Source organism: Phacochoerus africanus, chromosome 2 (assembly GCF_016906955.1).
Source record: "Phacochoerus africanus isolate WHEZ1 chromosome 2, ROS_Pafr_v1, whole genome shotgun sequence".
Taxonomy (NCBI): domain Eukaryota; kingdom Metazoa; phylum Chordata; class Mammalia; order Artiodactyla; family Suidae; genus Phacochoerus; species Phacochoerus africanus.
In genome coordinates, this window is record NC_062545.1 from 90,653,996 (window position 1) to 90,680,637 (window position 26,642).

The window sequence follows — 26,642 nt, forward strand, 5'->3', positions numbered from 1 at the left end:
TTTTATTCTCCAGTTGTGTGGTTTCTGGCCCCTCTCTGTCTTATACTACTTTGAACTACTAGGATGGAGCTAGAGGGGTCTCTTGGACTTCTAATTTCTCCACCTTGTAAATTGGATTTATGACCCAGGATAACAGCAAAAGATTGTGAACACAGAGTTCCCTTTATCTGGAATTTTGCTCTCTAGATCAGTGTTTATCACTCTTTCTGATGTCTGTTAATCTGAAATGAAGTTTGTAGTATGCCATTACAATGCAAATATTTTCTCTGAATCATCAATATTTATTCTAAATTAAAGCTTTATTCCAAATTCTGACTTTTGATAGACTTAAATTGGCCCATTAAACAGTGTGCAAAAACTATTTAGCCCTGCGGCTTGTATTGGCTTGCAAATTTTTCCAGGATCCTTTCCTCCTTTTCCTAGCCAAATACTTCTCTTATTATCTACCAACTGACCACAGGGACAAAAATGTCTTCAGAAAATTCACTCAGCTTTGCCTGACCAATAAGGATTTTCATAAAAACCAACTGTTTCCCCCTTCCCATCTGACTATAGAGAGAAGGACAAATATATTTGGTTACAAAAGCCAATTATTGTATTTTTAGTAATTTAAGGGTACCAACTATATGTTTACTTTTGATTTAAAATGTTTCCACTCTTTTTATCTAGCAAAAGTAGGTTTTAGTGATCAAATTTAAATACATTGATAATTAGGACAAAAAGATATTGTGGCTATTTTGCATTATATTCAAGGCTTGTTGTACTTCTGTTAGATTCTATTAACCCTCTAGAGTAACCAAATGCAAAATCTAGACAATTATCTTGTAGAATGCAGGAGACTGTTAAAAAATGTGGTTCAGAGGTTAATGAATACGACTAGGATCCATGAAAATTCAGGTTCGATCCCTGGCCTTGCTCAGTGGGTTAATGATCTGTTGTTGCTGTGAGCCATGGTATAGGTCGCAGACACGGCTTGGATCCAGTGTTGCTGAGGCTGTGGTGTAGGCTGGCAGCTACAGCTCTGATTGGACTTATCACTTGATATGTCATGGGTGTATCCCTTAAAAAAAAAAAAAAAGATTTGCTGTATTCTTCAGTCCTACTGCATATGCTTAAATGGTATGGCAGTTGTTTTCTATTTATTGATTCCAGACTACCAAGAATGAAAATCCCTTATTTACTTTTCTTTTGTATGTCTCTTAGATATTTTATATACTTTTTACTTGGAGAAAAGAATAAGGGTATAGTTATAAAAATAGATAAGTCAATAGCAAAAATATTTGGGTCACATTCTCTTGGAGAATAGGCCATATATCTGACTATCTCGTCTTGCATCATGTCTTCTTTAGCAATTTAAAGACGTATAGTTGCAGAAATGCATCTTTATGAAGGTACTAAAAATGCTTCTGTGTATGCTAATAACATCTTATATCCCTTTATGCATGTCAGTTGTGGGTGAAGAACAATGATTTGGGGAGCCAATATTTTTGCAATGTTAGTGTGTATGCCTCAATGCCAGATAGATTTAATAGTGTGTCATTTAGGAGTTCTCATTGTGGTACAGCAGAAATGAATCTGACTAGTATCCATGAGGACTTGGGTTTGATCCCTGGCCTTGCTCAGTGGGTTAAGGATCTGGCATTGCTGTGAGCTGTGGTGTAGGTTGCAGACTCAGGCTCAGATCCCAAGTTACTGTGGCTATAGTGTAGGCTGGCAGCTGCAGCTCTGATTTGACCCCTAGCCTGGGAAGTTCCATATGCTGCAGGTATGGCCCTAAAAACAAAAACAAAAAAAAAAAAGAAAAAAAATTCAGTATCTTTTAAATAACATATCACATGTATTTCAGAATGCTCTGTCAGCGCCTGGACTGATTTAGTGTTTCTTGTGGATGGCTCATGGAGTGTGGGAAGAAATAATTTCAAGTACATTTTAGACTTCATTGCTGCTCTTGTGTCTGCCTTTGACATTGGGGAGGAGAAGACTAGGGTTGGAGTGGTTCAGTACAGCTCTGATACTAGGACGGAGTTTAACCTAAATCAGTTCTACCAGAGGGATGAGCTGCTTGCTGCGATTAAAAAAATCCCCTACAAAGGTGGCAACACAATGACAGGTATGTTTTTTTTTTTTTTTTTTTTTTTTTTTTACAAATTTTGCTATTGTTTAAAATAAATGAAATGTCTCTTGGGGGAAAGAAATGAAGCATCGCACCATGATCAGATGTTGAATCACTTTGATATCAATCACAGAGGTCTTGATTTTAGTAAAATTGTGTTGTGCGGAGTAACGGGGTATGCATCTCTTTCCTTTCAGGGGATGCCATTGATTTCTTAATTAAAAATACTTTCACGGAATCTGCTGGAGCAAGAGTCGGCTTTCCCAAAGTAGCGATTATTATTACAGATGGCAAATCCCAGGACGAAGTGGAAATTCCAGCAAGAGAGCTTCGAAACATTGGGGTTGAAGTTTTCTCTTTGGGTAGGTCAAGTTTGGTTAATTATTTTCACTTCAGAACTACTTTCATACTTATTGCCCAGAAAGATGAAGGGTTGATTCCTCAAGGAAGGAAAGCAGTGGTTTACTGTATTTTCTAGTGTAGTGTTAGTCCAGATCATTTTTGAGTAAAAATTCTACATATTTCTCTCATGTAACTCCTTTAGCATTGAGTAAGGAGGTGTTCACAGTTTTTGCTGAACCTCTGCTTTGCAAAGAATGCTGGGCCACTGGTTCTAATAAAGATCCTGCTTGTATTGTCATTAAGTGTTTTTTATGTGTTTCCTCTATTATGTAACACTTGAAGAATTCAGAGGCTTTCAGCTCCTTCAGGACTCTGGAAGAAGAAAGTATTATCTTTACAGATGGCATGGTTGGGACCCACTCTGTTTTACCAACTAGTTGTTTGCCTCTTTGGCTGGCCATGTTATACGAAATTATGAAATGCTTTTGTCATTTCAACTTTTCCACATTCATTAGGAAGCAAAGCAATTCTGCTTTATGACTGAGGCAGGATTTGAAAATGTCTTCCCTTGTGAAAGGCAAGAAAGCAAGGAACTTTCCCAATTTTAGCCAATTTCCCTTTTTCTCTTTCCTTTCCTTTCTTTCTTTCTTATTATCGTTATTCTGTTCTTGTCTTTCTGGCTTCTTTCTTTCTGTCTTTCTTCTTTCTTTCTTGATTTTCTTTGCTGGTCTTTCCTTCCTTCCTTCCGTCCTTTCCTAATTAATTGCCTTCCTTCATTCATTCCTTCCTTCCTTCTTCCTATCTATCTCTATCATTACTTCCTCTCCCTCCCTCCCTCCCTCCCTCTCTCCCTCCCTCCCTCTCTCTCTTTCTTTCTTTTTGCTTTTTAGGACCACACCTGCAAGATATGGAAGTTCCCAGGCTACAGGTTGAATCAGAGCTGCATCTCTGGCCTACACCACAGCCACAGCAACTTGGGATCCGAGGCCCATCTTGGATCTACACCACAGCTTACAGTAATGCAGGATCCCCGAACCACTGAGCGAGGCCAGGGATCGAACCTGCATCCTTGGGGGTACTAGTTGGATATGCTTCTGCTACACCGCAATGGGAATTCCCACCCATTTCCCTTTTCAATAGATCCTTGTCCTTTTTTTTTTTTTTAAATTAGAGTATAGTTGATTTACAATGTTGTGCTCCCCCTTTTTAAAAGGCATTAAAGCTGCAGATGCAAAAGAACTCAAACAAATCGCCTCCACACCATCACTCAATCATGTTTTTAATGTGGCCAACTTTGATGCAATTGTGGATATTCAGAATGAGATCATCTCCCAGGTGTGCTCAGGTGTGGATGAACAGCTTGGTGAATTGGTCAGTGGAGAAGAAGGTGAGTGACTTCTTGAGTGTTCCCATGTGTTTGCCTTTTCCTCTGCTTGAGAATATTTGTGATGTTACTGGAAGGTGCCTTAGGATTAGACACATTTGCAGAAGCATATTCTTCCCTTGTAGACGCCATATATGTTGTTTTTCAGTAACTCAACTTGTTGATTTCATTTGTATTGTTTTTTCTTTCCAGTGGAACATTAAATAAAATATTTATTATCATTGGAAAGATCTTAAAAATATTTTTTTTTGGGGGGGGAAGTTTGACTTGCTCTTTTTCTCTAAGACCGTGTTGGTATGTTGATTGTCTGTCTATATATGCTATTAAGGTTCTTGCTTTAATTATCTTTACATTGTGATTTAGACATTGGTAGGCTGGGGAGAGCTTTGGTTTATAACATTCTGCAACTTAAACTAATCACAGCACTGTGTCTGTTAAATGTCGAAGAAATAGAGTTTTCCATTATCATACTTTGCATGTTTTCAAAGCTCTTAGGAATATTTCAAAGATCAGTCAGTTTGATCCTCCTACATTTGGAAAATGTTACCATTTTATCAGTCATGGCTTTTAAATACATGGGAGCAAAAAAAGACATTTCCTAAGCATCCTTTGGGCATTAAAAAGTCACAGTTTCCATGATTGTTCTTCTCTTAGCCTGAGAATTGACAAGTCATTAAAGATAAGTTCTAAATAGTTACATCTTCAGTCATATAAACTCTTTAATCTCCAAAGCCTAAGTATTTTGGCAGTGTCCACTGGCCCTGTGTTTCAGAACTCCTTCTTATTACTTCGTTGGGCTCAGAATCTTCTTTGTTTTCTTGCCTAATGTCTGATTTTTTTACTCTGTCTTATTACAAAATCCACCCCGCTCCACTCTCTCCTGGTGAACCTCTCTTTACTAAGGCTTTTAAAATATTCAAATTCTTCTTCATCTTCACTAAGGTAGCTGTGCAAGGTTAAACTAAACTTTGGTTCAGCCGCTGTGTGAACTCTCCCTGGAGGGGGGCGCAAAGCACTGAGCTTTGGGGCTTCTCCCTCTGGCTGGCCTTTGTTGACTTCTGCCCCCTGCACTGACCCACTCACTCCAAAGCTTTGCCCAAACTTCCAGCTGACATGGACCATTGCTTTCCTCTCACTGCTTCTCACTTCTTTAGATACCATTGTTATGGAATTTATCTGATGGCCTTTTTGAGAAGATGATGAATAACCCTGTGCACATTTTATCATTCACTCTTGTCGGGGTTGACTTGTGATAACAGAACTCTATCTTCTGGGAAACTGATCCCATTGACAAATCTAAACTTTTGAAGATTTGGTCTGAGAGATCTTAAAACAATTTGTTACCTGACAAGTACATGACTATGTTCTACATCAAGTAAGGATAGAACTTTTTTAGATGATCAATATTTGCTTGATAGGCATGTTGTAAACCATTGTTTCACCTCTGTTTGGTGGCATGGTGAACACAGCTGAACTTTTCTTACCTTGAAATAAGTGGAAATAAAATTGCTTAAAATGATAAGAACTTGTCACTTAAGGCCTGCTTTTTTTTTGGCTGTACCTGCAACATGCAGATGTGCCTGGGCAAGGGATTGAACCCAAGCCACAGCAGTGACGGCACCACGTTTTTAACTGCCAGGCTACTACGGAACTCCAAGAACTGCTGATTTCTTTATCTTTCTTGGCATATTATAAAGTGCTTTTAAATATTACATTATTATGCTTACATTATTATTCAAGGAGAAAAACTTTTAAAAATGTTGTCATAGATTTAGCAAACTTTCATCATATACCTCCTTTGTTATCTGAGAATAATGAGTGAAATACCAAAACCAAAATGGAAAATCTTGGCCCCAGAGATGACTTAGGCATCAGATGTCCTATTATTAATTTCTCCAAGGACTCTTTTCCTAAACTTCTCATCATCTTAATTAAAATTCGGGCACCAAGTTTTTCAGTCAGACAGATTCAGGAGGAAGTGGGGAACTCTCCTTGATGCATTCATGATTAATTCAAATAAGGAGAATGGGAGGTGCAGACATAGAGACCTCATTAATAGGGTTGGGTCTCACTGTTTTTAATCACTCTCCTGCATGTTACTTTGTAGTTATTGAACCGCCTTCAAATCTGATTGCCACGGAAGTCTCGTCAAAGTACATTAAGCTAAGTTGGACTCCATCTCCAAGCCCGGTCACCGGATATAAAGTCCTCCTAACCCCCATGACCACAGGAAGCAGGCAGCACGCTCTGAGTGTGGGGCCTCAAACGACCATGCTTAGTGTCCGTGACCTCTCGGCGGACACAGAATACCAGATCAGTGTTTCTGCCATGAAGGGATTGACAGCCAGTGAACCCATTTCTATCATGGAGAAGACTCAGCCTATGAAGGTTCAAGTGGGTAAGTTAATAGGTGTGTCACTGGGTTTGGAAGATGTGAAGGTCCATTTGGTAGTATGCCTTACTGTTTCAAATTTAGTTTTTTTTTTTCATCTTATTTTTCACCCCAGTTTTATTGAGATCTAACTGACATATAGCACTATGTAAATTTAAGGTGTACAGCACAGTAACTTGACCTACCATGAGGTGATTATCACCTTAGGTTTAGTTAACATCCATCATCTCCTACAGATTTTTTTGAAATTTTTTTACTTTTTTATAAGTTTCTTTTTTAAAATTATACTTGATTTGCAGTGTTCTGTCAATTTCTGCTGTACAGCAAAGTGACCCAGTCATATATATATATATCTTTTCTCACATTATCCTCCATCATGTTCCATCACAAGTGACTAGATATAGTTCCCTGTGCCATACAGCAAGATCTAATTGCTTATCCACTCCAGATGCAATAGTTTGCATCTACTAACCTCAAACTCCCAGTCCATCACACTCCCTCCCCCTCCCTCTCGGCAACCACAAGTTTGTTCTCCATGTCCGTAAGTTTGTTTCTTTTCTGTAGATAGGTTCTTGTGTGTGGTATATTATATTCCAGATATAAGTGATATCATATGGTATTTGTCTTTCTCTTTCTGACTTACTTCACTTAGTATGAGAGTCTCTAGTTCCATCCATGTTGTTGCAGTGACATGTAAGTCAGTGAAACTAGAACACACCCTCACACTATACACAAAAATAAACTCAAAATGGCTTAAAGACCTGAACATAAGACAATACACTGTAAAACTCCTAGAAGAGAACATAGGCAAAACATTCTCTGACATCAACCGTACGAATGTTTTCTTAGGTCAGTCTCCCAAGACAATAGAAATAAAAATGAAAATAAACCATAGAAATAAAAATGAAAATAAACCAATGGGACCTAATTGAACTTAAAAGCTTTTGTACAACAAAGGAACCATTAAAAAAACAAAAAGAAAACCTACAGAATGGGAGAAAGTAGTTTCAAATGATGCAACTGACAAGGGCTTAATCTTCAAAATATACAAACAACTCATATAATTCAACAGCAAAAAAACCTAACCCAATTGAAAAATGGGTAGAAGACCTGAATAGACATATCTCCAAAGAAGACATACAGATGGCCAACAGGCACATGAAAAAATGCTCAAGATCACTAGTTATTAGAAAAATGCAAATAAAAACTGCAATGAGGTAAAACTTCACACTGGTCAGAATGGCCATCATTAGCAAGTCTGCAAAAAACAAATGCTGAAGAGGGTGTGGAGAAAAGGGAACCCTCCTACACTGTTGGTGGGAATGTAAACTGGTATAGCCACAATGGAAAATAGTATGGAGGTACCTCAGAAAAATAAATATAGAACTATCCTATGATCTAGAAATCCCACTCCTGGGCATATATCCAGACAAAAATTTCATTTAAAAGATACATGAACCCTTGGAGTTTCCACTGTGGTGCAGCAGAAACAAATCCAACTAGGAACTGTGAGGTTTCAGGTTTGATCCTTGCCTCTCTCAGCGGATCAAGGATCCAGCATTGCTGTGAGCTGTGGTGTAGGTCGCAGACACAGCTCAGATCTGGCATTGCTGTGGTTGTGGCATAGGTCGGCAGCTACAGCTCTGATTAGTTTAGACTCCATAGCCTGGGAACCTCCATATGCCATGGGTGTGGCCCTAAAAAGACAAAAAGACCAAAAAAAAAAAAAGATACATGCACCCCTATGTTCATTGCAGCACTATTTACAATAGCCCAGACATGGGAACAACCTAAATGTCTTTCAACAGATGAATGGATTAAGAAGATGTGGTACATATACACAATGGAATACTACTCAGCCATAAAAAATAACAGACTTAGTTTTAAAGAAAATATATGCAATAGTTTTCTTTTAAAGAAACCTCTTTACCAAGAAAACAAGATGCCCTCAAGCCCTCTGTATCTTCATTTCTGGATCCACAGATTCAACCACCTGTGTGGTCTGATGTTGGTTGAATACGCAGATGCAGAATCTATGGATCTGGAGGGCCTGCCCTATTTTGTAGAATGGACTTGTGCATCCTTGGAGTTTGGTATGGGGAACGAAATCCTGGAACTAATCTCCTGAGGATGCAGAGGATGCATGTTTTAATGATGAATTCATATTTGTTGAACTTTAATGGGCTTTCTTTCTCTTTTACAGAATGCTCACGTGGTGTGGATATAAAAGCTGATATTGTGTTTTTGGTTGATGGCTCCTATAGCATCGGGATCGCAAACTTTGTTAAAGTTAGAGCCTTTTTGGAAGTTCTTGTAAAAAGTTTTGAGATTTCACCAAATAGGGTACAGATAAGTCTTGTCCAGTATAGCCGGGATCCTCATACTGAGTTCACTTTGAAAAAATTCACCAAAGTTGAAGATATCATTGAAGCAATAAACACCTTCCCCTACAGAGGAGGGTCTACCAACACCGGGAAAGCAATGACTTACGTCAGAGAGAAAATATTTGTGCCAAGCAAGGGTTCAAGAAGCAATGTACCAAAGGTCATGATTCTTATCACGGATGGAAAATCTTCAGATGCTTTCAGAGACCCTGCTATAAAACTAAGGAATTCAGATGTTGAAATCTTTGCAGTTGGTGTGAAGGATGCAGTTCGCTCAGAGTTAGAAGCTATTGCCTCCCCTCCTGCTGAGACCCATGTGTTCACAGTGGAAGATTTTGATGCTTTTCAGAGGATATCTTTTGAACTTACACAGTCTATCTGCCTGAGAATTGAGCAAGAATTGGCAGCTATAAAGAAGAAAGGTTAGTAGACTTTGTAGAGTAAGTGTTAACTCTTCATGAACAAGGCATTTGTGGTTCCAAAATTGTGGATAATATGCTTTGTCAATTCTTTTTATCTTTTGAAAAGAGCAACTTTCCTATGTTATTGAAAACTACTGAACTTAGCTCATTTAGCTCTGAGATACAACTTTCTCCTGGGGATGGATCAGGTGTTTATTGGTGGAAAAAGCTATTATACTCTTAAGAGTCATGAGATGTTTTTGATCTTAGATTCTCAACCAAGGCTGGGAACTAGCTTTTCATACCTATGTGTCACAGCCAGTTCTGTCACCACAAATTGAGGGTCTTCCATGGGCTAGATGCTGAGCTGACTGCTTTGAGTCCAAAGTGACTGGAACATAGTCCTGGGTCTTGAATTCTCTTTATGCATTCTCTTTCTGGGACCATTTTCAGACATCATTCCTCATGCCTGGCATTCCCTATCTTCTTTCTTCATTTGCCCAAGTTCTGTGTTCCCATCTCTCTCATTAAGCCTCTCTTAACTGTTCCAGGATGACAGCACTTGCCACTTTGGGTCATTGGCATTCAGATGTACTATTTTGTTTTGTTAATAATGTTACCTGCTCTGCTCTTGTCTCTCCAATTCGACTGTATGTCCTCTGAGGATAGTCAGTGTGCCTTAGACATTATGTCTTGCTGTGATTTAGATAATAAATATTCTTTTGTTAGGAAAAAAAATTAAATGATTACTTTAAAATATCTGTCTACCACCCCCAGGTTAATATCTGATTGCCTGAGATGAAAGGGAACATTTTGATGGTTCATTTTAGGTTTGTGATGGTTTAAATATTCCAGTTGTGGGAAGGACTATTTCATTACTGTTTTGTCTTAAGAGGCTTAAAACTCTAACTCGGATTTAACTAGTTTTTTAAACAACATGACTTAGCATCATAAATGGTCAAGACAAAGATCAGGACCTCTTCGTAGTTCTGTAAGTGAGAGGCTTTCTCTCATTGGTCATGTGTGGGATATTTACTCAGTGTCTTGGCCTCAAGGACCAGTCTCCCAAATGAATGGAATCCATTTTGGAAAATGTGCAGCCATTAAGGCCATCTTTGCCTTATAGATTCAAAAATTTTAAACTATGTCTCTCCCCTCCTCCTTTTTAAAATAGCTTATGTGCCTCCAAAGGATCTTAGTTTTTCTGAGGTGACCTCCTACAGTTTCAACACCAGTTGGTCTCCTGCTGGAGAAAATGTTTTTTCATACCACATCACCTACAAGGAGGCTACAGAGGATGGCGAAATCACGGTGGTGGAGCCAGCCTCAAGCACCAGTGTTGTCCTCAGCAATCTGAAGCCAGAGACCCTGTACTTGGTCAACGTGACCGCAGAGTATGAAGATGGCTTCAGCATCCCCCTAGCTGGACAGGAGACCACGGCAGAAGGTAGGAGGGGATTTCTTCACTGTTTCTCCCAAACGAGTTCATGATAGAACAGAGTCACCATTTGAAATCACCATCTGCTTTATAGTTCAGCATTGTGAATGCCCTTGGAAGATTCAGTGTCTTTAAAATATAGATCCTCATAATTCTTTTTAAAGAGAGTAAGAGCTTTTTAGGTAAAAGACCTTAGATTTATTTTGATGGATTTGAAGTTGAGACATAGATAACTGTTAAGAATTATGGAATTAACTCTTGAACTGCTGCTTATCCAACATTTTCTGTCCTATGTTTCAACAGTGTCATGTTCAAGTACTTCTGAAACTACCAAACTTCAGATGGCAAATATATTGTACCCAACTTTTTTTTTAAAGTAACAAAATTTACCTTCCTAACCATTTTATTTTATTTTTAACATTTATTTATTTGTTTTGTTTTTTAGGACCATGCCCATGGCATATGGAAGATCCCAGCCTAGGGGTCGAATTGGAGATTCAGCTGCCAGCCTACTCCACAGCCATAGCCATGCCAGATCCAAGCCATGTCTGCAATCTACACCACAGCTCATAGCAATACCGGATCTCTGACCCACTAACTGAGGCCAGGGATCCAACCCAAATCCTCATAGATGCTTGTTGGATTCATTTCCACTGAGCTACAACAGGAACTCCCTACCATCTTAACCAATTTCAACTGTACATTTTAGTGCAGTTAGTACATTCATATTGTGCTACTATCACCACGTTCATCTCCAGAACTTTTTCATCTTGCAAAACTGAAACTCTCTAACCCATTAAACACTAACTCCTCACTCTCGCCACAACTCCCTCACCCTTGCACCCAGAAACAACTGTTCCACTTCTTGCTTCTCTGAACTTGATCACTCTAGGTATCTCATATGAGTGGTATCTCATATGTCCTTTTGTGATTGGCTTGTTCCACTTAATGTCCCCAGGGTTCATCCATGTTTGTAGCACATGTCAGAATGCCCTTTCTTCTTATGGCTGAATGACACTCCATTGTACATATATTCCCACTTTTCTCTATCCCTTCACCCACATGGACACGTGGGTTGCTTCCATCTTTTAGCGACTGTAGATAACGCTACTAAGAACATGGGTGTACCAAGTTTACCAAATGTTTTAATTGGTATTTGTCTAGATGTGTCCATGTTACTGGATAAAGTTGAATATTTCCTGATTCATTTCTCTATGTTTGACATTTAAGGTTTCCCATGAAGCTGGTTAGAAGACTAACAGCAGGGAGTTCCCGTTGTGGCACAGTGGTTAACGAATCCGACTAGGAACCATGAGGTTGCAGGTTCAATCCCTGGCCTTGCTCAGTGGGTTAAGGATCTGGCATTGCTGTGAGCTGTGGTGTAGGTCACAGACTCGGCTCGGATTCTGCATTGCTGTGGCTCTGGCGTAGGCTGGTGGCTGCAGCTCCGATTTGACCCCTAGCCTGGGAACCTCCATAAGCCACGGGAGCAGCTCAAGAAAAAGCAAAAAGACACACACACAAAAAAAAGACTAATAGCAGACAATTACTCCTTAAGATAAATGTAGTGAATATTACAGGAGTTATCAGCTGTTCCCCTCTATTTTTATTGGGTTAGAAGAAGCTGAAACAGCAGTGTGATGAATTAAAGACAGTTACAAAGAAGTGTTTGCCTGCAGGAAAGGAACATGTTGGTTTACCTTGCCGGTAAAAGCTAGAGAATCTTTTCTCTGAAAGACTTTTCAGATAAGATTGATTTTTCTTTTGCTCATGATTTTTCCATCCAAAGGCTAGTAGATAAACTAAATAGCCTAAGTTGTCTTCTTGTCTTATGATTTTTTGTGATTATGTAACCTAGCAGTCCACATTAAAATATTTCTGATTTTCTGATGATTTCTCTGTGATGCCCACATGGCCATTCAATGAGCCTGGCCTTTTTGCTTCAGCCCTGTGAAATGGGTATGAGACTATGTCTCAAGAAGAAATTGCCATCGAAAGGGCTTTTGAGTAGAGCTGATTTCACTCCTATAACTGAGACTTGAAATGACACATTAATTAAACTTCAGAACCAATATGTTAGTTTTGACTAATTTAGTCTTTTTTTTTTTTGCCATATAAAATGAATCATGGTGCACGTCTGCCAACTGCCATTTCTTTTCTTGGGATATTCAGTTCCTTTCCCCCTGTCCCTTGATGTGTTGGATATTTACACAAACTTCTAATTGTGTGTGAGGTGCATGCAGATATTTTACAGTGTGGATTCACTCCAGTGAATTTAGTTCATCTTTCTTCGCTGTGTGTCCATATTAGCAATTTTCCCCTTAAACAAATAGGTCAGTTAAATATGTTTAACCAACCACAAAGCCGAATGATGTTCTCATTTGGGCTTAATGAAAATTTCACTTAAAACTATGTTATGAGTCCATAGATGTTATTTATATTGCACTTTAACCTCAAGATTTAGATGCAACTAGCATTCCTTGAGTCTAACACAAGTGTTTGGTCTAACACATGTATGGTCTAATTATTTTCAAGTCAAATGACTGTACAGATTAAAAAAGTTAGTTGTAGGACTGATTGGATAAGATAGTTTTCTCAAGGGGGGAAATGGGGTAGACATGGGTCTTAGGCATTATTTTCCTACTTTTTTTGAGAAAATCTAATAAGAGTGAAAACCTTCTTATAGCTAAAGAAACCAATTGTTTTTATTTTATTTTTTATTTTATTTATTTATTTATTTATTTATTTATTTATTTTTTGTCTTTTTGCCTTTTCTAGGGCTGCTCCCGTGGCACATGGAGGTTCCCAGGCTAGGGGTCAAATCGGAGCTGTAGCCACTGGCCTATGCCAGAGCCACAGGAATGCAGGATCCGAGCCTCGTCTGCAACCTACAGCACAGCTCACAGCAACGCCAGATCCTTAACCCACTGAGCAAACCTGCAACCTCATGGTTCCTAGTCAGATTCATTAACCACTGCACCACGACGGGAACTCCCAATTGTTTTTATTTTTGAATTTTCTGTTGATACTAATTTATAATTGAATAGAATATTTATGGTTTTCAAAGCTTACTATTATATACCTCATCATTTTATTAAAAGGTTGACATTACTGAGTTTCTTTCTGGATATTGTAGAGTATTTGTTTGCTGTTTCAGAATCCAGTTAATACCTGGCTAAATGAATGCAGGAACCAGGATGTTTGTCAAAAAATTGCTCATGGATTTGCCTAGAGAATGCCATAATGTTGTGATTAAAAGCTATTTTTTTTTTTTTATTTTTCACATGTAATCATTCAACTATTATTTTTAAAATTTCAGTCAAAGGAGCACCTCGAAACCTAAAGGTGACGGATGAAACTACGGATAGTTTTAAAATTACCTGGACTCAAGCCCCAGGGAGAGTCTTAAGGTATCGGATTATCTATAGGCCAGTTACTGGTGGAGAAAGCAAAGAGGTCACCACCCCAGCCAATCAGAGGAGGCGGACACTGGAGAACCTGACTCCAGACACAAAATACGAAGTATCTGTAATTCCTGAATATTTCTCGGGACCTGGCACTCCGCTGACTGGGAATGCAGCCACTGAAGAAGGTAGAGCAAATGCTCATCGTTTGGTCATAACTGAAATCTTGGACTGTAGGAGAAGCTTTGGGCAATTTTCCAGATACTATGAACCATGAAATGCCTTGTCTCAATTCTCTGAGTGTCTTAGATGGTAGTCCTATTAGACTTGAGCTACTCAGATATTTGACTTACTTGTGACAGCATTTATTTGTGTCAGCAGAACCTGAATGCTGTGATATGGACCACATACTCTTTTAAAATAATATTATGAGGAGTTCCCATTCTGGCTCAGAGGAAACAAATCTGCTAGTATCCTTGAGGATGCAGGTTTGATCCCTGGCCTTGCTCGGTGGGTTCAGGATCCGGCATTGCTGTGAGCTGGGTGTAAATTGCAGATGTGGCTTGGATCTGCTGTTACTGTGGCTGTGGCATAGGCTGACAGCTGCAGCTCTGATTGGACCCCTAGCCTGGGAACCTCCATATGCTGCAGGTGCAGCTCTAAAAAGATAAAAAAAAAAAGTTATGAAGTACTCTGATGTAAACTAAAGGATGATTAGGGATTAAAAATCAAACTGTTAAGCACCATTGATTCAGATTACAAGTTAGTTCTTCCGGAAGATTTAGAAATAATGACCATTTTTATTTAAATGAAATGATTAGGCTCTTAGGATAGATTCTGATATTAGTTGCAAATTATTAATATTTAATGTATTATTTCATTTTATTCCTTATCTTTAAAGGTTTTTTTAAAAGAATAATAACTATATATTAGCAATAGTGAGCAGTTATTAAGCACCTATTTGTGTCAGTTTCTGTGCAAAGAGCTTTCCCTTTATTATCTCATTTAACTTCTGCATGGAATCTATGAGGTCGTTACTTTATTATTCCAGTTTTCAAAAAAAAAAAAAATGGAGGCTAAGGAAGCTAAAAGCTCCAAGTCATGTTGCTAATAAGCGGTGGACCTGAGTTTGTGGACTTTATTGCCCTCATGCAGACATCATGAGGAATATTGGTGCTAGCCCAGCCTGCTTCTGCATCACCTTTCCCTGGATGCAGCTTAGCTAACTAGCCTCTCTGCAGAGACCTTCCCACATCCCACCTGGTCTTCTCCTCCTCTCTCCCCTCTGGGAGAAGTCACTGCTCTCTTACTCCCTCTGAATGGGGGTCTAGGCCACCAGAAAGAGACTCAGTGATGCTTCATCTTTCTGTTTCCTGAAGCAAAAGTGGCTGGCTGATGTGTGTCTGATGGGGAGAGTCATAGGGTTGGGTGCCTTGAGGCTCTTCAGAGGCCACATGGGCACTCTTCCAGGAAAGTCACAAAAAGACAAACCTCATAGTTGTAAAGGCGTGAGCAACCTCTGAATTTTACCCAAGACTCAACCTCAATTGGGCTATTTCCTCTCATATATTTATTTCCGAAAGACAGCATTTATTTTTTTATCTCTTATGATTTTTATCACATCAGTGTATTTCATGGCCATCACATTTAGATGGTCTTAGCTTTATGCCAACAGACACTCCCTTTTTTTTTTTTTTTTTTGTCTTTTTAGGGCTGAACCCATAGCATATGGAGATTCCCAGATTAGGGATCGAATAGGAGCTGTAGCCACACCACAGCCACAGCAACACAGGATCTGAGCTGCATCTGCGACCTACACCACAGCTCAGGGCAATGCCGGATCCTTAACCCACTGAGCAAGGCCAGGGATTGAACCTATATCCTTATGGATGCTGGTCAGATTCGTTTCCACCGAGCCATGATGGGAATTCCCAACAGACCCTTTTTAATGATGATTTCTTAGAGGAGGTAAAATTCCCATTGTGATGCTAATCAGCATATATACACTTTATAGTGCTTTTTCCACTTTTACAGAAACTATCTTAAGTTTTTTACAAGAATGATTCTAACATGAAAGATTTTAACCTGTCTAAATATAGAAGAGGAATTGGATGTCCTTTGCTTTGTTTCTATTAACCTGTAGGGCCCAATTTAGAGATGCTTCAACTGTTGGTTGGTCAGTAGTTACAATAGTCATAATCCCACCCAGGATATAAATTTGATTGTATATTTATATAAAGCAACAAAGTGTTTTAAAAGTCATTTTGTTAAATAATTTCTGATTTTTTTATTTTAATGAAGTTAGAGGGAACCCAAGAGACTTACGAGTCACTGACCCTACAACATCAACTATGAAATTATCTTGGAGTGGGGCGCCAGGAAAAGTGAAACAGTACCTCGTCACATATACGCCGGTGGCAGGAGGTGACACTCAAGAGGTCACTGTTCGGGGAGATACAACCAATACGATACTGAGAGGATTAAAAGAAGGGACGAATTATGCCTTGTCTGTGACAGCCTTGTATGCGTCCGGGGCTGGAGAAGCTCTTTTCGGAGAAGGAACGACACTTGAAGGTAATCACTGTCGTATTTTAGGGCAATCCCTGAGCTTGTTTGTAATTACATTAGGAAGCTTAAAATGTTTTCAAAGAATTAAATCTGGGAAAAACAGGATCCTTTGTCTTAAAAGGAATTTGTGCTATCAAATAAGTAGTCGTAAATCTGCCTCTTATTCAGAGATGTAGAATGTAAGCTGTTGGAAACATGAAACTTGATTAGGAAGAAGGGTGTTGGAAAGCTGGGCGCATGGTGAGGTTGTGGAACTGGGTCTAATGCCACAGTTGGGTAAACAAATAGGTGTGTGTGACATTCACAGTGGCCAGGGGCCCTGGGGAACATTCCTGGAGGAAGAGTTTGGAATCACCATGGTAACACAGCTGCTTCCAAGACCCAGGAGCAGACAGGAACCCTTTGCTGACTCTTTGCCTCTTTCCAGGCACCATGCATGTAAACATTCTAACAGCTTGAGAAGTAGGACAATCCAAGTTTTTCTGTTTGTTTTGTTTTCTAAATGACCTCTAAAATTCAGCCCTGTGTTAGAAGTTCAAAGTTAATTCAGTATTTAGCAAGAACCTCCACAATTCAAGAGGTGTTTCCTTGGTTCTCTGGAGTTCATGGTCAGAGGGCTTCATATCTCTTGGGCTTTCTTTGACATATAATGGCAGCTTAGCTTTGACTCACTACAACTACAAAGTAAGTTGCATGAAAGCGAAAATACAAATTTAACTCAACTCAAATGAGAATGGATTGTAAAGTTAAAAAGAAATATCAGTAGACATTACAATGATGATTCAGTTCCATAGATGGGGGCTGAAATGGGAGCTCAAGTATATGGCTTTCCTTTTATTATCATCATATTTTCTATGACTTATTTAAAATAACTGTAGGAAGAAAATGAATCTGAAGTATCTTTTGTAGTGTGATATGAGGCAAAACACCTATCAGCTTTAGTGGATGCAAGATGTCGAAGGACTGTAGATACAATTAACAGGGATAAGTCCTACAATAGGCAGTTTTGATGAAAACTTCAAGACTTCGTTAAGAAAGAAATACAAATAGACATAAAGTTCTTATTGGAATCTTGTAAATTTTAAAAAAAATTTTATTTTTTAAATTTAATTTTATTGAAGTACAGTTGATTTACAATGCTGTGTTAATTTCTGCTGTACAGCAAAGTGATTCAGCTGTATAGATACAGAATTCTGTCTGTAACAGTGATCAAGAGTTTAAGTCCAGTGCTCCACGAAATTGATTATATAAGAAGAGGATTTAAACGAAAGATTAAATACCAGTGTGGAAAATATTGCTTATCAGAAGAGTCCTGGTTGGGCTATTTCACCCTGTGACCTTGAAATAATCCTGTAACCCCTCTGAGTCTCAGTTTACCCATCTGTGAAGGAGACGGTCCATTATTCTCCCTTCCTCCCAGACTTACTGTGGAGATCAAATGGGAGAATGTAAGTGGAGCTCTAGGAACTGGAAAGTACTCCATATATATAAAGTTCATCAAGATGAAATGACATACACTTGAATGTCAAGTGAATGTACAAATTAGAACTGATATCTACAAATACAGATTTTGTAAGTATTTCAAAGATATTGATCAGCTACAATAAGTTTTGAAAAGAAAAAGAAATAGAAAGGAAATTACCTTAATTGCAGAGACGTAATTCAAATAAAAGCACGTGATCTTTATATTTGGAGCAACATTTGGACTCTCTGAGAAGTGTGTCCTTTTCTTTTGACCTTTGGAGTTCTCTTTCTCATGCGTTTTCCACAGGCTTCCAACACAGGTAACCTTTAGAGCTTTTTGTGTGTGTGTGTGTGTGTGTGTGTGTGTGTGTGTGTAATAGTTGTAGCTTGCTTAAATTTGCGAACATTTCTCCTTTATAAGGAATATTTTGGAAATAACTTAATATTTTTACTTCTGCTTATCTTATACCATTTAACATTCTGATATTCTTCTGCATTTCTTACTTTAAAAATATATTTATACTCAGTCAAAATCTTGATTCTAAAAATTAAGGCATTTTTGATAAGGATAATGTATTATCATTTTTTGAAAATAAAATACTCATTTTAATTAACGACACACATTCTATTGGGTGATGAATTTTCTAGGCTATGTGTATAGCTAAGTTGTTTATAATTTTATAGCTTTGCACAGTGGTTAGAAAATCTACCAAGTTATGTGCGTGTATAAGTGGACATACGCACGTGTGCACACACACACAAATATCTGATCAGAAATAATCTCAAAGGGAGATACACAGGGAACTATATTCAATCTCTTGCAATAACCTAGAGTGGAAAAAATCTAAAAAAAATATATACATGTATAACCAAATCACTTTGTTGTATACCTGAAACCAGCACAACATTGTGAATCAACAGTAATTAAAAAATTACTGTTTCCCATTCTCTAAGGAGGAAGAAACCTAGATGATTTGCAAGTGTACTTTAAAAATATAGTTAATTCATAAATAAATTGTAATAATGATTTTTTTCCATTTACCCCCGAACTCTTTGCTCTAAGTGAAGGATTGAGGAAAATGCTGCCAGCCTGATTTTATCTCTTTGCATCATATGTGGTAAACTTGACAAATATGCAAAAGCATAGTTGTGACTAAATTAAAATAATAGATTTTTTGCCCCTGGTTATTCCATTTTATTTTATTATATTAACTCAGCCAAATCCACATACCATATACAGGAATAGGATATGATGGTAAATGCAGGGAATGGAAAAGCCCAGAAACAGAGCCAGGCAACTGCTTTTGAGGGTTGCTGTTTTTCTAATCTGTTTTTCTCTTGGGAGAGGAGGTGGTTAGAGCAGAACTTGGAGGAATGTTTCTTCCATCCAGAGGCATGGCTCAGCTGGCAAGGGCATGCTGTGGTTGAAAATTTTAAAGATGGACTGAAGTGCATTCTATTCAATTAGAAAAGAATTAAAAAAAATCATTAGTGTGGTCTATAACCATCCTTAACTTGAATCTGTTTCCTGGTGCTTCCCTGAAACGAAGCCATCTATCCTGTCCTTGGAAAGGAGATTTATTAGCCTTGGCCTTGGGGAGGTTCAAGGTTGGCCCTAGTACTGTATGAAATAGAATCACAAAGGCAGAGTTTATGATTATTTCAGATCCAAGCTTAAGGGGAATCTGAGTGCAAACTAGTAGGTTTGATTTACATTGTTTTTTTTTTCTCTTGTTGTTGTGGCTAGTAAGGTAGATTTAATGTAATTCCTAAAACACAGCTTTAAGTCTTGAAAGAATTTTTAGTTGTCACCATTAGTGCTTAAAGAGAGGAAAACCTGTTCTTCTAAACCTCAAAATGAATAATACTTACTTTAATTCAGAGATTTACCACAGATGAATGAAAATGTCAGTCTCTGAATAATACACTTCTTTTATTTTTGAGTGCTGTTTTTTTGGCTATGGAAAAGATGACTTTTCAGAATTGCCTTTGTTTTGGTTGCCATAGCAACTCTCCAGTGTCCTCATTATAAATGGCTTCCTGTACATCAAACCAAGCTAACTCAGCTGACATTTTGTTACAATGAAGGTTTTAGTACATCACAGGAATTCTCTGCAAGATGTTGAGTAACACAGACTAAATAAGACGGACTAAATAAAGCCTCTGAGTTTCTCTAGATTTACTACTGTCTCATAATTTGAAAAATCGTACATTCTGCGTATAACACCTCTGAAATTTCCAGAGAACTTTAGCACGGTCACTAAACAGTAATTCATATTTCCTTTTCTGAAAATTAGTGGCTCATCAGAGAAAAATCTAAATTACATTGGAGAGGTGACAGTTTATCGGAGAAATCTCATACAGGCGTTGACGTTTAGGGCAATTTAATTGTTTAGGGGTTTGGAAGAACCATGTGCTGCTTAAAGTAATTATGTTAACTGATCAATAGTGACCTTTGTCCCTTGGAATGGTGACTTCGAGTCATTGGTTGTAAATCAAGTGTGTTTCCACATGAACATTCTCCAGAGCAGGTCTTCTGTATTCTGCTGTGGAAAGTTGGATGATTTTTGAGTTGAGCTCTAACGGAAAAGACAAATTGATTTAGAAGTGGGTTTACATTACATTTTCAATTTAACTTCTATTTTTGAAAGTGGTATGTGAAACCCAATGAAAGTTGGCTGGAACAATCTATAAGATGAAAATTGAGTTTCATTTCATAATGATTAATTTTTCCGTTATCATCATTGGCTAATTTGTGTTATAATTATATTTGAATTGGATGATGATTTGCTTTTCAGAAAGCACATGGAAAAGGGCTAAGGAAATGGAGGAAAGTTCAGTGAGGCATTAGTTCTTTGGCCTCATGTGTGGAAAAGTCAAATCAACCCTTTGTAGATGCTCAGATCGTAAGAAATGCACCTTTCTAAATTACTTCCCATGGTGGCAGCACAGAGACGCAGGGAGGCACTTAAAATTATGCCTTTGGACTACATGTGAATATGTTTTGAAGTCAGATCAGAAATACTGAGTATCAGAATTTCCAAAACTGATGAACTTTGTTTATATATATTTTTTTCTTTTTATGGATACACCTGTGGCATATGGAAGTTGCCAGGTTGCAAGTTGCCAGGCTAGGGGTTGCTCCAATGGGAGCTGTAGCTGAAGCCTACACCACAGCCATGGCAACACTGGATCCGAGTCACATTTGTGACCTGTGCCTCAACTTGCAGCATTGCTGGATCCTTAACCCACTGAGCGAGGCTAGGGATTGAATCCACATCCTCATGGATACTATGTCAGGATCCTCATCTGCTGAGCCACAAAGGAAACTCCTGTTTGTTTAACTTTGTGAGAGAAAAGCATTGTTATTCCTTATACCTATCCTAGCACTATCCTGGGGAGAAGAGCATGAAGGAAAAACTACTGAGAAGGATCAAAGGAATAGAGATAAAAGCTGTCTTTACGACTTGTTTGAAGTAATGGCCAGACATTCTATTAGCAGAGGTAAAAGTAATACACAGAGCACAGGCACATGGTTCAGAACAGCAGAAAACAAGTACCATGAGATGATGTTATTGAAAACAATGTCAATGGAGTTCCCATTGTGGCTCAGTGGTTAACGAAATTGACTAGTATCCATGGTGACATGGGTTCAATCCCTGGCCTCGCTCAGTGGGTTAAGGAGCTGGTGTTGCCATGAGCTGTGGTGTAGCAGACACGGCTGGGGTCCGGAGTTGCTGTGGCTGTGGTGCAGGCCAGCAGCTGCACCTCCTTCAGCTCCGATTTGACCCCTAGCCTGGGAACCTCCATATGCCACAGGTATGGCCCCAAAAAGACAAACAAAAACAAAACAAAAACAACATCCCTGAGGTAAATAATGGGCACCCATCCAGACATCATAAAACACACCTCTAAGTCTTAGGGCAGAGGGAGAGGATGAGCTCTAGATGGGGGAGACTTTGCTAGGGTAGAAGTGGGTCCCGGTTTGTGGAAAAGTAGAGACAAAGTGGTAGAAAATCTACTGGAGCTGGTTACTGCACACTGCCACTGTTTCTCCGTCTTCCCCCTTTGAAGAATCATCATCCTTGCTAGACAGTCTGTATACTGGTCTTATGTCTTTCCTCTTCCTCTCTCTTTCCTCTTCCTTCCCAGGTAAACCAAAAATCAGATTCTCTCCCAAACCCAATCCAAGCCAAAGCATCTCTTTCTCTAGTTACTGATGTTTGAAGTTCCTCGGTTTGAGGACTAAGGCTCTAATTCAATATATTAAACCAAAGTGAATGCCTGGCTAGGTAATCCTTGGGTTGACCTTCGTTCACAGGGAACTGTGACCAACTCTTGAATGAGAAGCACGTGTTGAGAGCCATTTCCTTTAGAGACAGGATGGAGGGGAGGAGAGCATGATGAACATCTTACAGGCTGGAAAGAATGTGAGGAGGAGCTTCAGTCAACTTCTCAGCCCTCCAAGGGTCATCCTTCAGCTTGTTCTTCTACCTAAAGGGGCTGACTATTTACATGTGGCCAGAGACTTTACATGGTACACAAACCCTTGCACTGCCTACCCAGCATCCCTATGTCTGCCAGTTCTGACCAGTTTTGCCTTTCACCACACCTGAAAGCAAGTGTGAAGGTTCCTTCCACACTGACCAAACACAACTTCCAAATAAATGCCCCCTAGACTGAGGAGAGGAGCAGCAGAAAGAAGGGAAATGAAGAAATGAGAAAAGAATACAGAATTGTGGGGGAACTAGGATCACAGAAGAGACTGAAAAGATGTTTTAGAGAGATTCAGGGCTCAGGGATATCTCCAGACATCTCACTCTAATTGATCAGGATGTGGCCAAGCCTCTAGCTCTCTGGGGGATTCTTCATATCTGACTGGGTCCAGTCCAGTTATTTTGCTGCTCAGAGCCCAGGGCCCTAGGAGCTGTGGTCTGATCAGCCAGTTGCATACCTCCTCCCCAGAGCAGCTTGGCCATCTGGTAGCCTGCCAGTTAGATCCCAGGGTGCAATTCAGCTGCTTCTTTTTTGATAATTTAATATTTGGCTAAGCCAAGATTCCATTTTAAAAAACTTCAGGGTATAGGTTTGATAAAATACATGTGTCACGAATACATCACATTCTGAAGATTCTTGGGTGTAATGCCAGCAACTTGAAAACCCAATCCTCCTGCTTTTTGGAGGAAAAAAATTTATCAGTGTGTTTGACAATAGTATAAACTTAATATTTAGGATTATTCTTATTGAATGGACTTATTGACATACAAGAAACCCATTGAAGCAGTTTCTCTCTTCATCTTGGCCTCTGAAAGGAGGTATCTTTTTTCTTTTTTTGGATTCCACATTCCTTTGTCATAAACATGGAATGTTGCAATGCTATGCCTGCAAATAATACCTTTATGTGCCAGGCAGAAACTATAATTTTTTGAGGATTTTTTTTTTCTCTGTAAATGAGAATTTACTCAGTGTTCACTTGAATTAGTTATCATGCTGTTACTTAGAACTCAGGAATATTTTTTTTTAGCGAATATTTTATTTATACCTTAAAAAGTGCCTTTATAGATTCCGTCCAGGATTCCAGCAAGCCTTGCAAAGGTCTTTATTGCAATTTTACGAATATTTTGTTCTAGCTTTCCAGGTCTTGAGGCTGTTTACATTCGTTGATTAAAATCCATGGGCATACTTGTCTAGTCATCAAGGCTCCTTTTGTTTGTAGATCAGAAATGTCTTTGTGAATGTATTTTTGCCTCGACCACAATTCCTTTCCTATTATTTTCTCACAGTGAAGTTATTAGCCTGTGTTTGTGAGACTGATGGCTGTTGTCATGGAAATAAACAAGGTCGCAAATTCAATGCTGTAGAAAGTCGGAAGAAAAACAGACTGAGAAGCGCAACCTTTTGGAAAACTAGATGCTGAAATGATTGTAAATTACTCCAGTGTTAATCTGGAAGATAGTTCCCATGTTCTAGCTAACTTTGTCTTCTGCTTTGGGGGAATGTTATTAATGCAGCTTTTAGCTTATCTAAATTCAGACTCACTTTCAAGTATTTGCAAGTATTATCACAACAGCTGTTGCTCACGGCCGTTTAGGAAATTTAAGAGAAGAAGCACATATGAGAAAAGGATATAGTGTATGTTAAGCCAAGGAAACATGTGCTGCAGATGGAAAACTTAGAGAGCAGTAGTTGGGATATCGATGAGCCAAACAAAATAAAAAACCGAACAACAACAACCAAACCAAGCCAAACCCAACCAAAGGAACAATTTGTTTATATTCCTATTAAGTAGAGAAGATATAAAGATATGCACCCATTTAAGTAGCAAATGCAATTAAAGAAGACCTTCAAATGAGGATTAGCCTCAAGTAATGAGGGAAAACAATCCGTACGTTATTGGAAATAAATATTCTTGGTTGTAGTGAAATACGTAACTAATCTCCCTCCAGAGATGAGATGTCCTGTCAGCAGTTAAAGTTATTTATAATGGAGTTAGAATTTTCCATTTGGGCTTGGGGTCTGGTGGGATGCCCAGCTCCTATTTTGTTTACTTTTCCCTCTAAAATCCACCATCTATGATGGGTTTTTGTCCACCCAGATTTCCTTTTCATTTATTGTTATCTTTATGTACTGAAATTTAAATAATTATGAGCATTTTAAAAGATATTCATTTTTACTCTTTGATTCAAGTAAAATAATAGCCTTCAACACTCTTGTAGCAGCATTATATATCATTGCTTGAATACGTAACAATTACTGGTAAAATGTATGCTGTAAAAGCAGATAGTTTTATATTTACATCATACTGTGGCATAAACCCTAGTAAAGGTAGCCAGTAAAAAGTGACCTGTATATTTATCTTACATTTAAATTATGGAAAGTTAGGGTTTTATTGGAAGACATCTGTGCCTCCTATTAAGTTGAGGTTTCCATATTTTTCCATTTGGGTTGTATTTTTTTTTTCTTTTTTAATGAGAGGGCCAAAATTTAGTAGCAGACATTTGCGATCAGCTAGAACAAGTGGTGTGTTTTATTTTGATGACTAATCGATTTTAGGTTTTCCAGAAGAATGAGTGGTTTTTAGTTTCCTTAAGGTTAAGCTATAATTGAAAGTTTGCACTTCTGCTTTTTAAACTACATGAACGGAGTTTCCACCAGAAAAAAAAATATTGTTGGAATTAAGATTTGCAAGTGATGTGAGATTGTTAAGGTGATTGGAAATGGTACCTTGAAACTGAGCCTATTTAAATAAGATAAGTGGGGAAGAGATGATGGCGGGAAAAAAAATCTTTGTGAACAATGGACTGTCATAAGGAAAACAAAAATATAAAATTTGGAGATTTATATGCATTTTTTTTCCCCTTTGGACTTTTTTTTTTTTTTTTTAAAGGCATGTACATGTACTTCATGTACTTTTTTTTTTTTTTCTTTTTTAGGGTTGAACCTGTGGCATATGGAAGTTCCCAGACTAGGGGTTGAATTGGAGCTACAGCTGCCAGCCCACACCACAGTCACAGCAACTTGGGATCCGAGCTGCGTCTGTGACCTATACCATTCTTCCTGGTGATACTAGATCCTTAACCCACAGAGTGAGGCCAAGGATCAAACCCGAATCCTCTTGGATCCTAGTCGGGTTTGTCAAGCACTGAGCCACTACAGGACCTCCCATTTCTTCATTTTATTAGTTGAGAAAATTAAAAACTTATGGCATGAAAATCAACCTTAAACTTTAAAGAGTTTAGTTTTTTTCTCTCAAAAGAGGAAACTTCTGTTAACCTTTTTTTTTTTAATTAAACTTTGGTTGATTTACAGTATAGTGCCAGTTTCTGCCCAACAGCCAGTAGATATTTAAAAGTGATTCCCTTTGCATTTCTGTTCCAGAGCGTGGTTCACCTCAGGGTTTGGTTACCAAAGACATCACTGACACATCCATTGGTGCTTACTGGACATCTGCTCCTGGAATGGTTCGAGGTTATAGGGTCTCGTGGAAATCACTCTATGATGATATTGAGGCTGGAGAGAAGAGTCTTCCTGGAGATGCCATTTACACTGTGATAGAAAACCTGCAGCCAGAGACCAAATACAGAGTTTCAGTATTTGCAACTTACAGCAGTGGAGAAGGAGAACCCGTGAGTGGAGAAGCCACAACTGAATGTAAGTAACATTACTCGGTATCTGGGTATGTGGTGCTACTTAATAGCTGTCAATGCTTGATAACCACTGCTGTTTTTTCTTTGTATGACACAAATTAGGACCTTCAATGAATGTTCGTTTCGTGCCTAAAATCATATCAAATTTGGAGCTATTGAATCCTTCCCAACTACTACCTATACAGTTGACCCTTGGGCAATGTGAGGGTTAATCTGCGTATAATTGATAGCTGAGGTTCCTCTGCATCTCAAGATAAAACCAACCTGGGACCATGTTTCTGTGAGATTTGCTATTGAAAAAACAATCCATTAGTTGACCCATGACTTTCAAACCTGCATTGTATTTGCTTCTCTCTCTTTTTTTTTTTTTCTGGTGGAAGGACCAGCTAGGTAAGAAATTCAACTAGTAAAAGATTAGAAGCTATGGAGACAAAGAAAATTCAGGCACATTTATAGCTATATGACCTTGGGCAAGTTATTTAACTTCTTTGAGCTTCAGTTTCCTAATGTGTAGAATGCAACCTCAGATGGTCCTGAGGCTTAAATGATAACAGTGGGCAAAGTACCAAGAATAGTGCCTAGGGAGCTCCCGTCATGGCTCAGTG

General features: G+C 38.6%; 1 protein-coding gene across 4 annotated transcripts in view; it reads left to right on the forward strand.

Moving 5' to 3' along the window:
* The window catches only part of COL12A1 (collagen type XII alpha 1 chain), a 130,505-nt gene that overhangs the window by 15,184 nt on the left and 88,679 nt on the right, over nucleotides 1-26,642 (forward strand). For 3 of the 4 annotated variants that reach the window (XM_047763788.1, XM_047763777.1, XM_047763782.1), the window contains exons 6-14: nucleotides 1,847-2,110; nucleotides 2,311-2,475; nucleotides 3,669-3,842; nucleotides 5,947-6,237; nucleotides 8,435-9,037; nucleotides 10,191-10,463; nucleotides 13,774-14,046; nucleotides 16,160-16,432; nucleotides 25,769-26,041. The exons of the other annotated variant lie outside the window; for it this stretch is intronic. In XM_047763788.1, coding sequence (XP_047619744.1) covers nucleotides 1,847-2,110; nucleotides 2,311-2,475; nucleotides 3,669-3,842; nucleotides 5,947-6,237; nucleotides 8,435-9,037; nucleotides 10,191-10,463; nucleotides 13,774-14,046; nucleotides 16,160-16,432; nucleotides 25,769-26,041 — 2,589 coding nt within the window. The remainder of the gene's footprint in view (nucleotides 1-1,846; nucleotides 2,111-2,310; nucleotides 2,476-3,668; nucleotides 3,843-5,946; nucleotides 6,238-8,434; nucleotides 9,038-10,190; nucleotides 10,464-13,773; nucleotides 14,047-16,159; nucleotides 16,433-25,768; nucleotides 26,042-26,642) is intronic. 4 annotated transcript variants of the gene reach the window in all.